At 60.4% G+C, this 19,480-nt stretch overlaps 2 protein-coding genes across 3 annotated transcripts in view; one reads left to right on the plus strand and one right to left on the minus strand.

Annotated features, from left to right (window-relative positions):
- ADAMTS7 (ADAM metallopeptidase with thrombospondin type 1 motif 7) overlaps window positions 1–13,023 on the plus strand; it is a 57,587-nt gene extending 44,564 nt beyond the window's left edge. Inside the window, exons 14-24 of the mRNA XM_027957147.2 lie at window positions 632–752; window positions 2,097–2,341; window positions 2,574–2,715; window positions 4,764–4,890; window positions 5,303–5,516; window positions 5,800–7,197; window positions 8,133–8,285; window positions 8,741–8,914; window positions 9,000–9,146; window positions 10,151–10,313; window positions 12,640–13,023. Of these exons, the coding sequence (XP_027812948.2) occupies window positions 632–752; window positions 2,097–2,341; window positions 2,574–2,715; window positions 4,764–4,890; window positions 5,303–5,516; window positions 5,800–7,197; window positions 8,133–8,285; window positions 8,741–8,914; window positions 9,000–9,146; window positions 10,151–10,313; window positions 12,640–12,791 (3,036 nt within the window). The 3' untranslated portion in view covers window positions 12,792–13,023. The remainder of the gene's footprint in view (window positions 1–631; window positions 753–2,096; window positions 2,342–2,573; window positions 2,716–4,763; window positions 4,891–5,302; window positions 5,517–5,799; window positions 7,198–8,132; window positions 8,286–8,740; window positions 8,915–8,999; window positions 9,147–10,150; window positions 10,314–12,639) is intronic.
- A 1,567-nt stretch (window positions 13,024–14,590) lies between these two features.
- Window positions 14,591–19,480, minus strand: part of TBC1D2B (TBC1 domain family member 2B) — an 89,748-nt gene continuing 84,858 nt past the window's right edge. Inside the window, exons 13-14 of one of the 2 annotated variants that reach the window (XM_042235176.2) lie at window positions 17,531–17,691; window positions 14,591–14,666 (exon numbers count right to left, since the gene is read on the minus strand). In XM_042235176.2, the coding sequence (XP_042091110.1) occupies window positions 14,602–14,666; window positions 17,531–17,691 (226 nt within the window). In that variant the 3' untranslated portion in view covers window positions 14,591–14,601. Of the gene's footprint in view, window positions 17,692–19,480 lie in introns of both variants that reach the window. The other variant, XM_004018086.4, reaches the window with a different exon arrangement.

Consider the following 19,480-nt stretch of genomic DNA (forward strand, 5'->3'; position numbering starts at 1 on the left):
AGGCTCAACCTCCCGCTGGTTGAATGACCCCAGGCAAACGTTTCCTCTGCGATAAGGGGACTGTCCGTCCAAGAATCCACGTCACAGGGTTAAATGGGGTCAGGGATTGCCGTGCAGGGGCCCGGCCTGGCCGAGAAAGCATCGGTGTTTGCTGACAATACTTAAAGACATTTCCAGCAGCAGCAGCGGCTTCTGCTTCCCCTGCCTGAGTCCTCAGCACTTTCTTTCCCCTGCTCCTGACAGGGGAAGCTCCTGGGCACAGAGGCCAGGGCTCAGGACCAGCAGAGAACATTGATTCATATGTCGGGGAGATTGCTGTCCCTGCTGGTCAGGGTCCCCTGTATGCCCACTGCCCCGCCTGCTGGGGCCGTTTACACAGCTTTTCCTCTTGTCTCGTTCAATCTCACAGCACATCATGGTGTGGGTGGCTCCCCCTGTTTTACATCTGGGGAAACTGCGGCTCAGAGAGGTCAAGGGGTTTACTCGGGACTGGAAGCCGCAACGGTGGTGGGCCCCTGCTCCAGGCCCCAAGCACTCTCCTCCCCACCCTGGCAGACCCCCAAGGCAGGGGCCAGAGAGGGCTTGCGGCCAATGGCCCAGCACCAGGGGCCTCCCCTCCTGTGCGTTACAGAACGTGGGCTGTGACTTCGAGATCGACTCGGGTGCCGTCGAGGACCGCTGCGGGGTGTGCCACGGCAATGGCTCCACCTGTCACACCGTGAGCGGGACCTTCGAGGAGGCTGAGGGCCTGGGTATGGAGAGGGACCACTGGCTGGGGGCAGGGGGTGCTCTTGGCCTGGTAGGCCTTCTTTGTCTCCCTTTAGCCCCTGCCTGCGTCCTCCTTGGTCCCCACTGAGGCTAGTGGTGGGAAGCAGACACGTTGCCTTGCTGGGTCCAGGATCCAGGCAGGAGTCAGGGCCCCAGGGCTAGATGCAGAGACCTGCCCTCCCAGGGAGTCCTCTTGCCTCAGGGACTCCAGGCTGGGCTAATGGGTGGCCTTGTGAAGCTTCAGAGAACCCACCCCCACAGCTCTACTCCCGCACCCCAGGACCTGTTTTGCCTACACTGTTTAAGTGCCGACTGTATGCTGGGTGAGGCAGACACGGAGGTGAAGAGCTTACAGTCTCATCTTGCAGTGGAGGGGAGACCCCGAGCGGCTGTGAGAGCCCTGAGGAAGAAGGTCCCGACCTGGGGAGGTCAGGGAAGACTTCCTGTGGGGAGTAAAGTCGAGCTGAATCCTGAGTGAGTCAGCAGAGATGAGGAAAAACATTACAACGTGCAGGAAAGAGCTTGTGCGCAGAGGAGCCCGGAGGCAAGGAGGAGTGTGCTGTCTGGGGACCTGACTGCACAGAAGGCAGGGCTGCCATGGGGCTTTGAATGCGCAGCCAAGAAGCTTAGATTTCATCCCCAGAGATGCAGACCAGCATGGTGGTTAAAGCTCAGACGTCAGAGCTTGATTCACATCCCAGCAGAGCCCTGGGGCAAGTTATGTAAGGTCTCTGTGCCTTGGTGTCCTCGTCTGTAAAATGGGGATAGCAGTAGTGCCTGGGGGTATATAGGGCTGCTACACATGTAGGGTTCTCGGGATAATGCCAGCCACGGGTGCTGTGTGCTGTGCTTAGTCGACCAGTCATGTCTGACCCTGTGAACTGTAGCCCTCCAGGCTCCTCATCCATGAGGATTCTCCAGGCAAGAACTGGAGTGGATTGCCATTCCCTTCTCCAGACATGATGGGTACTACTTAGCGAAAGAACAAAAACAGTCTTTATAGGCATGAGGAGGACGTTTATCAGGAGAAAGGCCCAGTCAATTGGGTTTTTTAGAAAGGTCATGCTGGCCCCAGGTATAGGGGTTAAGGCCCAGCCCATTTTTGATAGACTGACTGAGGTTTCCCAGAGAAGGGCCATCGGGCATAGCGGCAGGATTGCAGGAGCCCTTCTGAGGCTGTGGTGACCTAGAACAGATCTAAGTAGGGAAGTCAGAATCTTAATGATGAACCTTGACATCAGCAGACGGGGCAAGTGGAAAGAAAGGTGAGGCCAGACTGCAGCTAACCCTCTTCTTTTCACAACCTGTGCTCAACCCCTGGCCGACAGGGTATGTGGACGTGGGGTTGATCCCGGTGGGTGCCCGCGAGATCCGCATCGTGGAGGTGGCAGAGGCCGCCAACTTCCTGGCCCTGCGCAGTGAGGACCCGGATAAGTACTTCCTCAATGGCGGGTGGACCATCCAGTGGAACGGGGACTACGAGGTGGCGGGCACCACCTTCACGTATGCCCGCACAGGCAACTGGGAGAACCTCACATCCCCTGGCCCCACCGATGAGCCTGTATGGATCCAGGTGACTGCCTTCTGGGGCCAGGCCGGGTCGGGGCAGAGGCGGAGTGCGTGGGACCCAGCCCCGAGGCAGGAGTGAGCCCTGGGGCAGTTGGGGAGCCTGGCTCTGAAACGGCCCCATGGGGTAGCCCCAGGTCCCGGAGGTAGCTGAGGTTGGCTCCTTTAGGATGGGTGTCAGGTCTGGGGTGCGGGAGAGGCCACCTCGTGCTCACAGGGCCCCCGCCTGCCTGCCCCAGCTCCTGTTCCAGGAGAGCAACCCTGGGGTGCGCTACGAGTACATCATCCACAGGGAGGCAGATGGCCACGACCACATTCAGCAGCCCGAGTTCTCCTGGCGCTATGGACCCTGGTCCAAATGCACAGTCACCTGTGGCACAGGTGAGGAGAGGGGTGGGCACGGCTGCTGCCCAGCGGGGCCTTTGTCTCTGGGCAGTGAGGCCCGGCTTCAGCCTCTGGCTCATTGCTTGTTTGTGGGGCCTCTCTGAGCTCAGAATGCTGCTTCTGGGCCTCAGTTTACTCATCTGTATAATGGGGCTAGCAGTGGTCCTGTCTCATGGGTCCCCTGGGAGAGTAACCAAGGTGAGGCAGGCCCAGCACATGGCACTTGGCCAGCTCGTATGTCTCCCCCTGAGAGGGGCCAACCGCCCCTCCCTCTTCTCCCTGCTCAGCTCTGACAGGTCCCGTGCCAGCGCTTCTCCCCCACACCTGGGACTTGACCACTTCATCCTCCTGGAGCCTTACCTGCATCCCCATCAGGGTTGGCTCCTCCCCTCCTCCAGCTTCCCCAGGGACCCCCTCCTCCATGGGGCGCTCCTGTCTGTCCTGGGAGCCTGGAGCCTAACTTGTCTAGGCTGCTGCCCCTCCCCATGAGGAGGGAGGGGGAGGAGGGAAAGAAAGGAGATGGGAGGGGGAGAATGGAATCAGACAGGAACAGGGAGCCAAGATGCAGCAAGGATCTCCCCACCCCACTCTGAGCCTCTTAGCCCAATGGCCCCATTATTCACCACATTTACTTATTTCTTTAAACTCTTTCTAAAAGGTGTAACAACTCTTCTCCCCATGGTTCCTTCCATATCCCTGCCCATCCCCCCACCCTCAGTGTACAGGGGTCTCCGTATCAGGAATCTGGGACAGAGAGAGAGGCGTTTGGACATTCTTTGAAATGCCATTATGATTATAAAGTGAACAGTGATGCACTGAGGCTGGACAGAAACCTTCAGAAGCTGTCAGAATCATCCTTTCTCATATAAGTGTTAAATTTACAAATGCGAAAACAAATACCTTTGATGAGTCAGACACGGGGGAACTGGTTTCCAGCAAATTGGTGGCTCCCCACATGAACAGAATGGAATGTGTTGAGCAGCAAGTGGCAGGATCCTGACGAGGGGTGGCTGGAGTAGTAAGGGTTTACTTGTCTCCACAGTAAGAAGCCTAGGGTGCACAGTCCAGGCTGGCGGCATGGCCTGCCGTGTTTTTAAGGACCCCTCTCAGCCCCATCTTCCCCTTGTGTGTATCACAAGATGGCATCCTTGGTCCAGACTTCTTGCCAGCTCTAGATGGAAGGGAGAAGGGGCAAAGGGAAGGACTTTGCCTTTTTCTCTCTGGCACGACTATCCCAGACCCCCTAGCTGCAAGGGAACCGCAGTGGGGAGTGTTTGGCATGTGACCTTTAACAAACCCAGTGTTCTGTCAGGCAGGAAGGAGAGGGTGGGGTGGGGCAGGGAGACTAGAGGCTCAGGGAAGGAGTGAGTCCCTCTTCTGTGCTATAGGGGGACAGGGTGAAGGCAGACCCTTATGGAGCTGGTCCTGTCATTGGGCCTCACAGGTGTATTGGCGGGAGGAGCACAGCCGTGTAAAGGCCCAGAGGCAGGCAGTGCAGAGGGAGTGAAGGCCAGGAACAATGACAAAGCTAACGGGGGGCCGTGGGGCCATAGGGGAGTGCCTGGCCACGTGAACTGATGGATTTCTTCCTTATTGTTTCTGAGCACTGACCCTGCCTGGGGGTGGGGTGTAGACACTGAGGGTTGCAGTAGGCTGTGGTTGGATTTAGTGCGAGTTGTGTTCTCACCAAGGCAGGTGTTATTGTTACTCCCATTTACAGATGAAGACACTGAGGTTCAGAGAGGCCAAGTGAGCTGCCCAAGGCTTCCCAGTTAGGAAGCTGCAGGGCTAGACCGCACCCCGCCCCCCGCCCCCCGCCACTGACCCTGCACACTCTGCTGCCTCCGCAGGGGTGGGGGGTGAAGGCCAGGAGGGCAGTGAGCAGGGGGCAGTAGGGGCCTGCCTTCATCCTGATGGAGGCAGTGAGGCCCAGTTCTGGAAGGGTTCTGAGCAGAGTGGATGTAGCTGTGTCTCTGGGTGCAGGGTGGTTCGGGCAGGGGGCACCCTGGGTGCCAAGCCCAGGCTAAGCCCCCGTGGCCTCGCAGGCATGCAGAGGCAGGGCGTGCACTGCACGGAACGGCAGGCGGGGCCTGTAGACGAGAGGCACTGTGACCCCCTGGACCGGCCGGATGACCGTCAGAGGAAGTGCGGCGAGGAGCCCTGCCCTGCCCGGTGAGCGTGCCGGGCGCCTGACCCCAGGTGCCCCTCACCAGAGGCCCTGGAAGAGCAGAGGGAGCTGGGCTCTGGGCCCCACTTCCCAAGGCTGGACCTAGCCTCTGGCTGCCCCTGACCTCAGCCTGGGCTCCTCCTCAGAACCGACACTAGCCAGGGACATCCCTGGTCATTCATGCTTGGGTCCCTGGATGTGGACACAGGCCTTGGGTCTTGCCCAGGTCTCCCAGGGGTGAAGGCGGCAGGAGCAAAGGGGATTGTGCCCTGTTGCTGGGCTTTGGGCACCAGAGTGCCATCTCAGGCTTGGAGCTCCGGGGACCCCTCCCCTGGGCTTAGGTCTGACCCTCCCTGAGTCCCGAGTGCCTGAGAATGCCTGGCGGCTCCACGCTCATCTGCCCTTGTGCGCCCCCAGGTGGTGGGCAGGTGAGTGGCAGCTGTGCTCCAGCTCCTGTGGGCCTGGAGGGCTCTCCCGCCGAGCTGTGCTCTGCATCCGCAGCGTGGGGCTGGATGAGCAGCGCGCCCTGGAGCCGCCTGCCTGCGAGCACCTGCCCCGGCCCCCTGCTGAAACCCCCTGCAACCGCGATGTGCCCTGTCCAGCCACCTGGGCTGTGGGGAACTGGTCCGAGGTGAGTGTCAGCACAGGTGGGGTTAACTCTGCCATTGGTCTTGGGTTACAGGGAGGCAGAGACGGTGTTCAGAGAACCCCTACTGCTGGGCGCCGTGGTGGGAGGGGGACTGGGACATTCCAGGTCTGGCTCCATCCCCAAAGCCTCAGAGGCTGGAATGTCCTGGCAAGTCACAGTCACGCTCTTCAGCGGGCAGGGCTATACGCTGACACTGAGCAGCTGGCCAGGTACCTTGCAAGGCCCTGGTTCCTGGCCTGAGTCCCTCACCCGGCCTTCCCTTTAGTGCTCAGTGACATGTGGGCCAGGCACTCAGCGCCGGAGCATCCTCTGTATCAACGACACCGGGGTCCCCTGCGATGAGGCCCAACAGCCAGCACGCGAGGCCCCCTGCCTCCTGCCACCCTGCCCCCAGGGCCTGGACACTCTGGGCCCTGAAGGCTCAGGCAGCGGCTCCTTCAGCCCTGAGCTCTTCAATGAGGTGGACTTCATTCCTGGCCACCTGGCCCCGCGCCCTCCGCCACCCTCATCACCCGAGCCAGCTGGCATGGGCAATGCCATTGAGGAGGAGGGCCGTGAGCTGGGCCTGCCAGGGCCCGTGTTCGTCGACGACTTCTACTACGACTACAATTTCATTAACTTCCATGAGGACCTGTCCTATGGGCCCTTCGAAGACCCTGACTCAGACCTGGTGGGCACAGGGGATTGGAGACCCCCACCCCCAAGCACTGCTGCTGAGCCCCCCACGGGGACCCCCGTTCCTCCCACAGAGCCTCCTGGGACTCAGGATGAGGGGGCACTGGGAGATGGGTCCCCTACCCCTTCACCCAGCCAGGCTGGCCGATCCCCACCCCCACCCTCAGAGCAGACCCCTGGGAACTCCCTGGTCAATTTCCTACCTGAGGAAGATGCCCCCATTGGCGCCCCAGACCTTGGGCTCCCCAGCTTGCCTTGGCCCCCCACTTCCGTCAGCATGGAGGCGCCTGCTGCCCCTGGGAGCCAGAACCAGTTCCTGGGAGCAGAGGGCAGCCAGAGCCTGCCGCCCGCTCCCCGGTGGGAGAGGACCAATGAGGTTTCTGATGATGAGGAAGCCTTAGGCCACGGAGACCCTCGCCCACCCCAAAGGCCCAGCCCCACGTCACCCTCTCCATCCTCTGCTGGCACTACTCACTCCTCCCCTAGTCCCCACACAGTAGAGCTGTGGACAAGTGGGATGGTGGCCTGGGAGCCAGCTCTTGAGGGTGGCCTGGGGCCTCTGGACAGTGAGCTGTGGCCCACCATGAGAGGTGCCCCTCCACTTCCTCCTCCCACTGCCACCCTGCCAGACACTCAGGGTACGGACAGCCCCCTGGAGCTGGGAACTGCCACCCTCTCAACCCCGGGACTGGCTCTGCAGGACCTGCAGACCTTGGCAATGCCAGGAAACTTCCTTCTCATGGCCCCCACTGGCCTGGGGCACATTCCTTGGGTGACTCCCCAGAGCCTGGGGCCCTTGGGCCAGCCTGATCCCCCCAGCTCCAAGATGCCCCCGAGCCCTGGGCTGCTGTCCACACCAGCTCAGGACCGTCCAGCCAACAGCAGCAGAGCCCCTGGGCCTCTGGACACCAGCCCGGTCGAGGAAGGGTTCCCCGTGAACCTGCTGCCTGCCAGGAATGCCAGCTGGGAAGTGGGGAACTGGAGCCAGGCAAGTGCTGCTGGGGTCGGGATGGGCTGGTGTTGGGGGGTGGGGGCGGTGTCCTCACTGAAAGTGGGCAGAGCTGTGTCTGTCCTGCCTTCTGGGGAGTGAGGACTCCGGAACTGACAGCTGTGATGGGTGGAGCCTCTGGGTGGGAGGATCATTGCCCTGGCTCAGTCACACACCCCTGGGGCCGGTCTGCCCCACTGGGCCTCAGTTTCCCTTCTGAGCAATAGAGTGAGCTGAGGGGGCCAGAGGCTCATTCCTGAGCAGCACAGAGGTTGCTGGGAGGGCAGGGCCAGGCACAAGTAAGGGGCAGCCGGGGGGGCAGCTCTCTCATACTCTGGCTTGCATGCCTCCAGGGACAAGGAGCTCACCCCGAATGGTGGTCGGTGGGGAAGCTTCCTCCCACACTCCCCACGCCCAGAGCTGCCCACCACAGCTTGCCGAGGCTCAGCCTGGCCCCACCAGGAGCAGCTCGGTTCCTTGCCACCTGGCTCTCCCCTCAGTGGCTGCCCCTGCTTTGTCAGGGGCCGCGAGGGTCTCGGCTGCATGGGAAGAAGCTGGCCTGTGTGTGCCGCCCCATTCCACCCTCCCCAGGTTATCACTGGAGGAGAAGTGAGCTGCTGCTCAGATCCCTAGTTTTGGTATGGGAGGGATGGGCTGAGGCAGAGGCTGAAGCGCCCAGACTTCCTTCTCCAAGTGACTTAGGGTAGCAGCGAGCCTTAGCAGGGCAGCTGGGCCACCCCGTATGTGTGAGCAGGAACAGTTGGCTGCCAGGGGATCTGGCTTTTCATCTTCTTGGCCCCCTTGGGAGGTGGGTGGAGGAGCCCATCTTTCAGATGAGGAAACTGAGGCAGTGTCTGGTCCCTCTCGCCTGGTTGGGGAGCTGGCAGGCATGGGGATCCACCCACCCTCATGGCCACTGGGTCCCCTGCCCCCAGTGCTCCACCACCTGCGGCCTGGGGGCTGTCTGGAGACTCGTGCGCTGCAGCTCTGGCCGGGAGGAGGACTGCGCCCCTGCTGGCCGACCCCAGCCCGCCCGCCGCTGCCACCTGCGGCCCTGTGCTGCCTGGCACATGGGCAACTGGAGTAAGGTACGTGAGGGAGGCGGCTGGCAGCCTCAGGGCACAGGGCGGAGCCCTAGGGCCCATGGCCTGTGTTTGGGATCAGCCGCAGCCACCACCGATCGGCGGGCCAGGGTCCGTGCGCACAGCTTTGCACTATAATTTCTCGTCTCTGGGATGCCCCATCTGTGTTGGGGTCAGCCTGCCCCAGATCCCTTCTCTTACTGCCTGTATCCTTTTCTCTGTACTTTCTATAACCCTCGGGATTTCATTTTCTCCTCTGTTCCTCTCTTTCTCCACCTGTCCCGTCCTGGGGCAGCCCCTGGCCACACCACCCTCTGCCTGAGGCTGGTCAGCCATAGCCTCTCCCTGGGGCTCTTAAGGGACCTGCCCTGGCAGTGGGGGTGGTGTGGGAAGGGAGTCCGATGCTCGCCCCCACCTCCGCTGGGTTGTGTGTGTGCACACACGGGACCCTCGGTCTCCAGTGCTCCCGCAGCTGCGGCGGGGGCTCCTCCACACGGGACGTGCAGTGTGTGGACACACGGGACCTCCAGCCACTGCGGCCCTTCCACTGCCAACTGGGGCCCACCAAGCCACCCGCCCGCCGACCCTGCGGGGCCCAACCCTGCCTCAGCTGGTACACCTCTTCCTGGAGGGAGGTGAGGCCCGGAGATCTGGGGATGGGAGTGAGTGGGGGTGTCCTCGGATGCTGGCAGCCCGCAGACCCTTCCCCTGCCTTCCCAGTGCTCCGAGGCCTGTGGCGGTGGTGAGCAGCAGCGTCTCGTGACCTGCCCAGAGCCAGGCCTCTGCGAGGAGGCGCTGAGACCCAACAGCACACGGTCCTGCAACACCCACCCCTGCACGCAGTGGGTGGTGGGGCCCTGGGGCCAGGTGAGCAAGTGTGGGGGTTCGGGGCGGGGAGAGGGCCTGTGGACAGGAGGCCCTGTGTCAGCAGGCATCCATCACACCTTTCACCTAAAGAGTTGTTGAGTGCATCCTGCGTGCCAGGGTCCCTGTGGTCTCTGCAGATGCAGTGGTAGCCTGACAAGGTCCATGCCCCACTGAAACTCACAACCCACCAGGGAGACAGACCAGAACCAAACAGACGTGCATCGTGATGTTAGGCAAGGCCTCCTGAGAAGCGGATCTTAGAGTGAGACCAGCAGGGTCTGTGCTGTCGAGGGGAAGCGCACAGCGAGCAGCACATGCCAAGTCCTGGGGCAGGAGTGACGGACGTGGGCGCTGCTTAGGAGACCAAGCAAAGGCCGGACGGGCGGAGGGGGCATGGGAATGGCCAGTGAGGCCTCAGCTGGACAGGACCCTTGCTGCCAGGCCTGTTTGGAGCTCGCAGGTTTGGGAATCTCAGTCCTTGTCCCACTGGGGGACCTGTCGAGGGACCCTGGGAAGCTTGCTTCACCTTGCTGGGCCTCTGTCATCTGTAAAAGGGGGTTGTAAGGATTAGATGAAGTCACAAAGTGAGGCACTTAGCACAGGGCCTGGCACAACCTTGGCACAGATTTAATTCTAGGGCCTTTTAAAAGTGTCAGACCCCGACTGACAGGAACAAAGCCTGACCGGGGATGATGGACCCTCCTGAGAAGCTTTGTCTCCCTCCCTTCCACTGCCCATGCAGTTCCCCCAGCTCCAGGGCATGTACCATCCCATGTGAGGGGCCGACAGCTTCCCCCCCCACCACTCCCTTGCCCCATTCCTGCAAGTGAACACTGGTGGCCTCTGGGGACAGACCAGACCCTCTGAGGAGGCCAGAGGGTTGGAGCTGGGAACCAGGAGCCAGGCTTCCTGGCAAAGGCAGCCACTGCCGTGGGGATGGCCTGGGATGCCCCCCTGCAGGGCTGGCCCAGGGGATGCTCACCCCCCGCCCATGCTCCCCGCAGTGCTCAGCCCCCTGTGGCGGCGGTGTTCAGCGGCGCCTGGTCAAGTGCGTCAACACCCAGACTGGGCTGCCCGAGGAAGACAGTGATCTGTGCGGCCACGAGGCCTGGCCTGAGAGCTCACGGCCGTGTGGCACCCAGGACTGTGAGCTCACCGAGCCGCCACGTGAGTGCCCCACCTGGCTCTCTGGTGGGGCTGGGGGTGAGGTGGACGGTGGGGACATGGGACTCATGGAACTGTCCCCCCAAAGCACAAGCTGACGGAGGGGGTGCCATGCAGAGGCTGGGGCAGTGCTGGGGTCAGAGCAAGGGGCGTCCCGCCCTGCAGGCAGCTCAGGGAGGAGTGGAAGCAGCAGCCTGGCCCCCAGGCGAGCTCCTTTCCTCTCTGGGTCTCAGTTACCCCCTCTTCCTGGAGTGAGGCCGGGGATGTCCCTGAGACTGGGGCCCAGGCCTGGGGGAACCCCTCTCCCCAGTTCTGTCCAGAGGAAGACTGTCCAGAGCAAGCTGTGTGACCCTGGGAAAGGACCTCCCTCCTAGGGTCCTGCTCCCAGCAGCTGGTGGCTTCCTGGCCAGCTGGGTCCTCCTGGAGAAAGAGCCTGAGCCAGAGACACACACATATACACACTTGCGCACACACACACTTCCTTCCTGCAGCCCAGCCGCCCCCCTGCAGTGCTGAGCACAGGAAACGGTGGCCCTGTGGTCACACCTGGCCTCCGCTCACCAGCTGTGCAGCCTGGCGCTCCCTTCCCTGTCTTATGCATGAAGGGACAGACAACCCCCCTCCTCCAAATGATGTCTTGGGCTGAAGAGCCCAGGCGGTGCCCAGGGAAGGCTGGCTGCTTCTTCTCCCTCGTGGACACTGTCATCCCCACCATGAGGTCTGCAGGAGCGCCTGGGACTGCCTCTGTCGGGAACCCAGCAGCTCCTCTGCCGTCAACTGTCTGGCCCCTGCCCAGGGGACAGAGACCCCTCCCCAGGACAGACATGGCCCTCAGCTGGCTTCCAGGGCCTCCAGGGTACCTGCCCCAAGCTGCCTTCTGTACCAGCAACTGGCTCCTTGGCAGCCCTTGGGCAGGCCCAGCCTAGCCAGTGCCATGCCTTGCTGCCCCTGCCACTGGCAGGGAAGGCCTTGCTGCCCTTTCACTGGCAGGGAAGGCCTTGCTGCCCCATTACTTCGAGGCCCAGCAGAAATCCCACCCGCCCCAAGTGCCCTGCCCTGCGCATTCATCCAGCAGGCACCGCCACACGGCCTGCACATTGCCCTAAGGTAGCTGTTGGCGCCCAAGTGAGCCGCTTAAGGGGGGGAGGCCAAAGAAGTGACCAGGACGCTGTGCCCCTGGAGTCCCCAGGATGTTTTGATGACTTGTCGGCAGGACGTCTGTAAAGTCTGGAAACTCCAGGGTGTGCAGTCATCACTGTGAGGCAGCTGACATAGCAAGGCCACATCCGTTTGCCTGTGGAGGTGGGGATTACTGGCAGCGGAGGGGACTAGGGCCCCCTGAAAAGTTCAGAAACTTGCCTGAGGTCTCAACAGCGGGAACAGGACGCAGGTTGGCGGATGTGTAGGTTAGAGCCGCTGCCCAGAGCCGGGGTGGGGGATCCGGCCTGCTTCCTCGTGCCCTCAGCTGGGCCCCGGGGATGTCCCAGGACCAGGGCTGCCAGTTGCCTTCTTGCTTCTCCTCCCACGGGATGTCTGCTGAAGTGAGTAGGGCCGGGCGGCAGCTGGAGGCTGTCACCGGCAGCGGGAGCGAGGCCAGGAGGCTGGAAGCAAGCCACTTCCCAAAATAGCTCTGATAAGCATGGGGCAGGAGGGCCGGCCAAACCTCAGCCTCGGACAGGCGGCCTCCGTCTGTCCCTCCTCAGGGGGTCTGGGCTCTGCTGACGGGCTGACGGCCCAGGTCACACCTCCTCTCGTGGGGCCTCAGTGACTGGCCTGGCTGACGGGACTCTGCCGGTGTGCGACCTGGAGGCTGAGGCTGGGTACAGCCCAGGGGGCAGGGAGGTCTGGCAGGACAGGTGCCTCTGGCTAGAGGGTAGGGGTGGGGGGCAGAGGCCACTGTAGGCTGGCAGGAGGCCCCTGGGACTTCAGTTGTGTGCCAGGCCCTTGGGGTCACTCAGGGTCCACAGAGACGGAAAGGGTGGCACGCTCCTTGGCTTCTCACAAGCCCCTGAGGAGTCAGGGCTGGGGTCTCAGGGTCTTCCTCTGGACCCCCGAGCCCAGCAGGCCCAGTTCCCCAGTCCTAGGGTGTGGGTCCAGGCCAAGGGCAGGAGGGACAGGGAGCAGCTGGATCTACTCCTCAGGTCGAGGGGAGACCTTCCAGAAATAGCAGGCTGACGCTTTGGGGGTGGCTGCAGGTCTCCTTACGGTCTTTGGGGGACAGGGAGATGGCCCAGGTAAAATCTCAGAGAAGCTCCTCCCCCCTGGCGCGGGCAGGGGGGTGTTCGGGGTGCCCAGCCTGTGGGTCCTGACCCGCCCTCTGCTCCCCTAGGCTGCGAGCGCGATCGCCTGTCCTTCGGTTTCTGTGAGACACTGCGCCTGCTGGGCCGCTGCCAGCTGCCCACCGTCCGCGCCCAGTGCTGCCGCTCCTGTCCCCCGCCCGGTGTCCCCTCCCGCGGCCACCAGAGGGTCGCCCGCCGCTGACCCGCGCCCCGGCCCCCAGCGGCCAGGACGCACAGACAGACTGACGCACGGACCTCAGCGCCCAGCATGGGCTGTGGCGGAGCCCCGCCCCTCCTGCCCTAATGGTGCTAACTAGGGATCCCACCAGTGGCAGGCTGGGGATCCCTTCCTCTCAGAAAAGGTATTTTTTTATTCTAACAGTTTGAATAACATTTATTATTATTATTGTCGTAATAAACAGGCATCTACTGTTTCCAAGTGCAGCTTGGCTTCCTCTTGGCATGGGGGAGCTCCTCCTTGCCACGGTTAGAGAGCATCTTTTCAGTCCGCTCCTCTGGGAGGTCTGCAGGGAGAGAGGGGCCCGTGGGGACAGGAAGGCTCGAGAGAGTCAAAGCAGACGCAGGCTTCTAGAGGAGGTGTGTGCTGGTAACAGGTGGTGGGAAGGTTTTTTGGGCACAGGTACAGCCTGGCAGAGGCCCAGGGGGTGCTGGTCCCAACCCTTACTTCATGGCCCCTGCTCAGCCCCCCACCCGGCCCTTTCCAGACCCCTGCATTTCACAGGGATTGAGCCACACCCCCTTAAGAAGCAAGGCCCATCTTGTCACCAGCAGGGTCTACCCCTGGAGTGAACCCCATGGACACATCCCTGGCCCCGGCTTCACCTGTCAAGTCCGTCTGTACCAGGAGTGGGGGGAGGAAGAGACAGGTCAGACCCACCGTTGTTGGCCCTTTCTTTCATCTCCGTGCTCAGGGACGGGGCTGGGCTGGCTCCTTCCTCACTGGCAGTCCCAGGTGCTGGCTCTTGCTCTGTTGACACGTGGTCCTGCCACCCAGCAGCTGCCACACCAGCCCCTCCCTGCCTGCCCCACCTTGTTCCACGGAGCCAGACTGTGGTGAATACACAGGGAGCAGATGGGCACGAGGTGTTTTGAAGTGTGTCCTGGGCCCTGGTGAGGGGTGCAGAGGCTGAAGGCCAGGAAGTGACCTGAACAGGATCTGGCCCTCACCTCTGGCCGTGAACCTTGGGCTTGACCATTTTACAGTCTGCTCACGAGTGCTGCTTCTGGAAGGGGCTTGTCCCCCCTTCTCCACTCACCTTCTGTTCTGTGGCCCCGGGGACCCCTGCTCTGAGGAGTGGCTTCCCAGGGCCTTCCACTACGGCAAGCCCTCACAAGGGATGGGGAGCAGGGGCTAGCGCTGGTCCCAGTTCCGGCTGGGCCACTGCTGTTGTGCTCTGTGACCCCAGGAGCACCAAGCCTCGCTGAATCGGGTCTCGGGAGGAGGCAAACTCCCCAGCTCCTCGCCTGCTCTGTCTGGGAATCTCTACTGGAGCTCCCTCACACCGTCACACTGTGGCAAGATATTTGGTCTTAATCATTCTCGTGTGTTTTTCCGATGATGGGGGGTGAGGGAGTGGCGTCCCCAGCGGCAGCTGGGCCTGAGCTGTCAGCCTAGGCAGGAGGCAAACAACCCGTGACTCAGGCAGGGCACGTCACCGCTGGTGGAAGGAGGGGTGCCTGCTGTCCGATGGTTTAGGGGCTGCTCTGGACACAGGGAACTCCGGCTCCTGGCTCCTGACCCCTGACCCACCCTGTGTGCCCAGCCCTCAACTGCAGCTTGGCCATGGCTTCAGGGCCTTCCAGGGCTGAAGGCATTCTGTCCCACCTGCTCAGAGCAAACCAAAGGCAGGGATGCAGAAACACACAGTGGAAGGTTGAGCCACCCCCTACCCCCCAACCCCACTTAAGCCCTGTCCCACCTTTCAAGCCTTTGGGGCTGAGTCCCTTCACAAGTGAATGTAACTGCATTTCAAGTCAGAATGTTATACAAATTAGTTTATTTTGCCTTTTAGTAGGATAATTCCAAAATTTAACTGGAAGATAAGCACAGAAGCTGCTGGGACATGGAAGGAAAAGAGTCACTTGGCAATACCCCGAGTCCTCCACTGCTGGCATCCAGCCTCCCAGAACACAGGCAGGAAGGCAACAGCATGCAAAGTGAGGAGTAGGGATTTGTGCAGTAATACAAACGTTTAGTTAACAACAGCGGACTGGCTATTTGCCTAGAGTACTTCCTATATTGATATAACATAGAAGCCAGAGCCGTTCCCAGCAATCAACAGTCCTGGCTGGTGTGGGACAGCTGTCAGCATGACTGCAAGTAGCCCCAAGGCTACCTGGGGTAAGAAGTGGGCCCACGTGTACACAGGGGAAGTCAGTGATGGTCAAGACTGGAAGTCAGAGAGGGTACAGACATGAACAGCGGTTCTGGAGGCTCAGGTTTACATACACACGAGAGACCATGTTATACAAAATAGATGTACATAATCTAGAAAACCTTGATAAAAATAGCCTATAAAAATATAAACTGTAGTGAAAATATACAAAAATATAAACAAATGTTCAACCCATAAAAAAAGAACTCACCAACATGAAAGCTGGCAGTTCCCACCTGGTGTGATAAGGGCGGCTCCCCTGGCCGTGGTGTGCGCGTCTGGGAAGCTGGCTGAAGGCTGCCCCGCCCCAGGCTGGGATGGAGGCAGCGCCTGTCAGAAGGGGAGGATACGGAGCTACTCTTTCCTCCGCGGCACAAGGAGAAGGGAAGCACTGGCTCGAAGTAGTGGGGACAGCCCCGACAGCTGTGGAGAAGGAGTTGGCCCCATCCTGTCCCCAGTCTGCAATCGGGTCAGGCAATGCCTCTCCCACCTCTGCACAAGCAAGTGTTCCTGGCCCATTCCCTCCATGACCTCTCTCTGCTCTCCCACACCCACTGCGTGGCCACTGACGGCGACAGCCTGGAAATACACCCCACTGACCGCTCGGGGAACGGCCGACACCAGGGGCTTCAGCCACACACGGCAGGTGCCCAGGCCCAATTCAGGTGCTTGTAAGATAAGTCTTTTCAAGGCAGGGAGGACAAAACAAGCCTATTGCTGAAGTCAGCATGTTAGAAAATCTCAAGGAAGCTGGCGCTGTCCAGCCCCATTCCTCTTGCCATCCCCAGAGGCTGCCGGCCCCTAGGCTGGAGGCAGAGGCGGGAGGCGGTCTCCACCAGCCCCAGTGGTCCTGTGGGGGTCTGTGCAGAGCGAGGCTGCAGCCTCGCCTCAGAGTGAACCCACTCACAAGACGACTTCCCGGAGACGTCTGGCCTCAACTCCTGAAGACCAAAACAATAACAACATACATTTTGATACTTACATATGGAGGCCAGCTCCCTGGACACAGTGAAAAATCAAACCAACCAAAGACAGAAAAATGGAACTTGGTCTAATCTGCTGAAACGCTGTCCAGGCTACGAGACTGCTAGAACCCTGACAGTCAGAAAGGAAAAACTATGCTCATGAAAAAAAAGCACTTCTTCAAGTTACAGTGCTTCAATAATCTGAGTGTGTTTAATATCCACCAGGGGTTATTTCCAATTTTTTCCAGGTAGTGAAAAAAAAAAATCCACTAAAAACTTTTTCTTTCCTATTTGACTAATACTGTCCAGGAAAACAGCCTCACATCGGTACATCAGGGATGGTCCACAGAATGATTATGCAAAACTAATCTTCCTTGCACAGAGCCTCTTTCCAGGCCTTCAGAAAGGTCCTGCTCTAAGTATCCCAGAACTGCCTGGGCAGCCTGACACATTGGGGATGGTAGTGACCCCACAGGGGAGGATGGCTGCTGAGTACAGGATTTCTCAACGTGGCAGTGGGGACGGGACGCCCCTGGGAGGGCTCACCAAAGTTCTGACCTCAAGCGAAGGCACCTCAGGCCCTGGCAGCTGGCCTCCCACCACCCCAGCCCAGCACACTGGCTGTTCCCAAGGAAGCCACGGCTTCCAGCTGCCTGACAGCAATCACTCTGCAGCTGTACCGCCACCCTGAAAGCACTCCCGGAACAGCTCCCTGCAACCCCTCCACCAAGGCCGGCCCAGGGGAGGGCCTGCTCTGTAGGACGATGATCCACGGCTTCCTTGGAATCCCATCCACACGTGTAGAATGAGCCTAGAAAGAAAGGTTCTGCACAGATCCATCTGGAGTGATGTAGGCAGAGGAGCGAGTGTGGGGTGTCTGGAGAGCCCGGCCTTCCACCAGCAGGTTGGGAGTTACTGTCTGAAAGGCTGTGCATTGAAGGGCAGAAGCTATTCCAGAAGTGGGGCAGGGCCAGCTCCTTGAAGCCATCAGCATGAGGTCTGTGGGCTTTCCATAGGCCATTTCTGAACAAGGGATGTGCTTGCTTTCCTAAGAAAATCCCTTCTTTCACACGAGCCTTATGTCACCCAAAGCAGTCAGACCCTGGCCCAGGAGGCGTGGTGGGCGTCCTCCATGGCTACCGTTCAAAACAGTGCCTACGAGCACCCACTATGTACAGGAGCGATCACAGGGCAGATGGCCCATGGAAGGTTTCCTAAGGGCAGAGACATCAACACAGCTGACAGATACTGTAAACAGGCTCTTGAAACGAGCTAGCTCTAAGCCTGGTGAGGTACCAATCAGGCGGAAAGCATGATGGGACAGGAGCAGCATCTGCCGTGACATGCAGACGGCTGTAAACAGAGGAGACCCGAGCGGAAACAAGAAAGTGCAGTGTGGCTTTGGACGTCTGCCCAGCAGACTTCCAGAGACCCCGGATGTTACATTCTGGATGTGGAACGAGCGCAGGCGTCTCTGCAGTTCACCCTTTGGCACACTTTGGTTGCAAGGAGAGCAGCGTCCTGGGCGGGGGTGTGGGGCAGCACTCAGGTGTCCTCTTCCTCGTCACTGACCAGCTCGCCTTTGTCCGGGCTGGTGTCCCGTTCGCGCAGGAAGTCCTCCCGGATGGCCTCCAGCTCCGTCAGCTCCAGCCGGACCTTCTCCAAGTGGTAGGCCCGCCGGTTCCGGATCTGCCGCAGGGGGAATGGGTTCAGGTCCCCAAAGGAGATCCCGATCAGCTTCCTAGTGGAACACAGCAGAGACAGAGCATCGGGGGGGTCAGGCGAGAGCTCAGCCTGGCCTGGCTGCCCAGGGGCATGGGGAGACGGACCCCAGACACCATGCAGAGGGCCTGACGTGGGTGTGTCATTCAGAGGCCAGTGTGCACACAGAGGCCACAGGGCACACCCCAGATGACGGCCTGGAACCAGTTCCACCATGCACTCCCTGCATGACATGGAACATGGGAAGCTCCCCCTTTTCAGCCCCCATTCCTCATCTGTACGCTGAGGTGACAGCAGTGCCACCTTCCACAAGGGTTTACTCGAGTCGCCGCCAGGGGCCATCAGGACTTGCTCAGCGGTGGTGGGCCTCTGCGTCCTCAGAACCGGCATGAGGCCTGGTGCGGGGCGCCCTCAGGAAAGCGCAGCTGGACCGACTGACGGGGTGAACCGACGCACAGATGCCCCAGCGAACCTGGGGACAACTGTCAGGCCAAGTCAGTGGTGTGACAGGTATTAAGATGAAGCGTACGGAGAAGTGTGCAGTTCATAAGTTTCATACTATGCCCAGGTCTAGGCACCTACCACAGTAAATATTTAAAAATCATGGGTTTTGCCCCTTACCACTGGCCAGCAGTTTAGTAAAAATGGAACTAGAAAGTGCCCAAGGCCTGGCTATGGACCTCTGACACCAACCATGCCACGTCTCTGCAGTTGTCACAGAGCCGGTTCCTCCACCCTGCAGCCCCTGCCCCATTCCTGCAGGCCCCAGCAGCAGGGACCAAAGGCCTGACACTCTTACAGACCCCAGGAGAGGCTGTGATGAAACAGAAATGTCACTGGACTTCCCCCCAGCTTCCTCCCCGTTTACTCCTGCTACTCCTCAGTCACGTGGGCCATTTTACTATAAGGCGTACACAGGTGAGAAGACACACGCCCTTAGCATCCCTCCCTCTGATATTTTTAAACACCCACTTCTTAGACATGCCTCACACCAAGCCAGATGATGCTCCTGCCAGAAGGTAAAGGGTCAGAAAACCTGGCTCTCAGAGCTGGGCTCCCCAGAGCGTGTTCCAGAGCCAGTGAGCAGGATTGGCCTGAGCGTAGCCACAGCTCAGTGCGGCTCTCGGTGAGACAAGACGCTGGCCAGGAACGGGGAACCAGACCTGCAGGGCCAGCCCCTTTCCTCTGACAGCTGTCAGTCATGGGTTCCATACACCTGGCATCGAGGTGTCCAGGCCCTTCCTTGCTACAGAAAAACCAAATTAGACTGATACTGTCCGCTGCCTCCACCAGGCCATCACTACTGCCTATTAATGCAGCCTGCGGCAGCGTGGAAACCACACCCCACTCTGCCTGGGGCCTGGAAGGTCTAATCGAGAGGTGAGAAATGCCCTGTGTCAGCTAAGTTCAGAAGACGATACTTTGCATGTGAGAGGTCCCCAAGAGGCCTGACTCAGAGACTGGTCTAATCTTGTTTTACCCACCTCTCCTGACCACATCTGACTGGGAATTCCCTGCCTCCTCGTCTGTGGAACCAGTGTTCTGCACAGTTGCTGTTCCTTGGAACCACTGATCTGGGGAGGTTATTGAGCACTGGGGCCCTGCTACAGAGGTGGGGCCCCACCACCGCAGGCATCTGCAGTCCTGCAACACCCCCGGGGTGGTCCTGCGGCAGCCAGGACTCTGGGTCCAGGGGACCTTGACTTCCCGCAGTCACTCACCAGGTGGCGCTGCAGGAGCACGCACAACAGACCATGGCCCCGTTCCGCCTGCGTCTCTGCCACCCTGCAGGGCATCACCCACAACCC

Source organism: Ovis aries, chromosome 18 (genome assembly GCF_016772045.2).
Source record: "Ovis aries strain OAR_USU_Benz2616 breed Rambouillet chromosome 18, ARS-UI_Ramb_v3.0, whole genome shotgun sequence".
Lineage (NCBI taxonomy): Eukaryota > Metazoa > Chordata > Mammalia > Artiodactyla > Bovidae > Ovis > Ovis aries.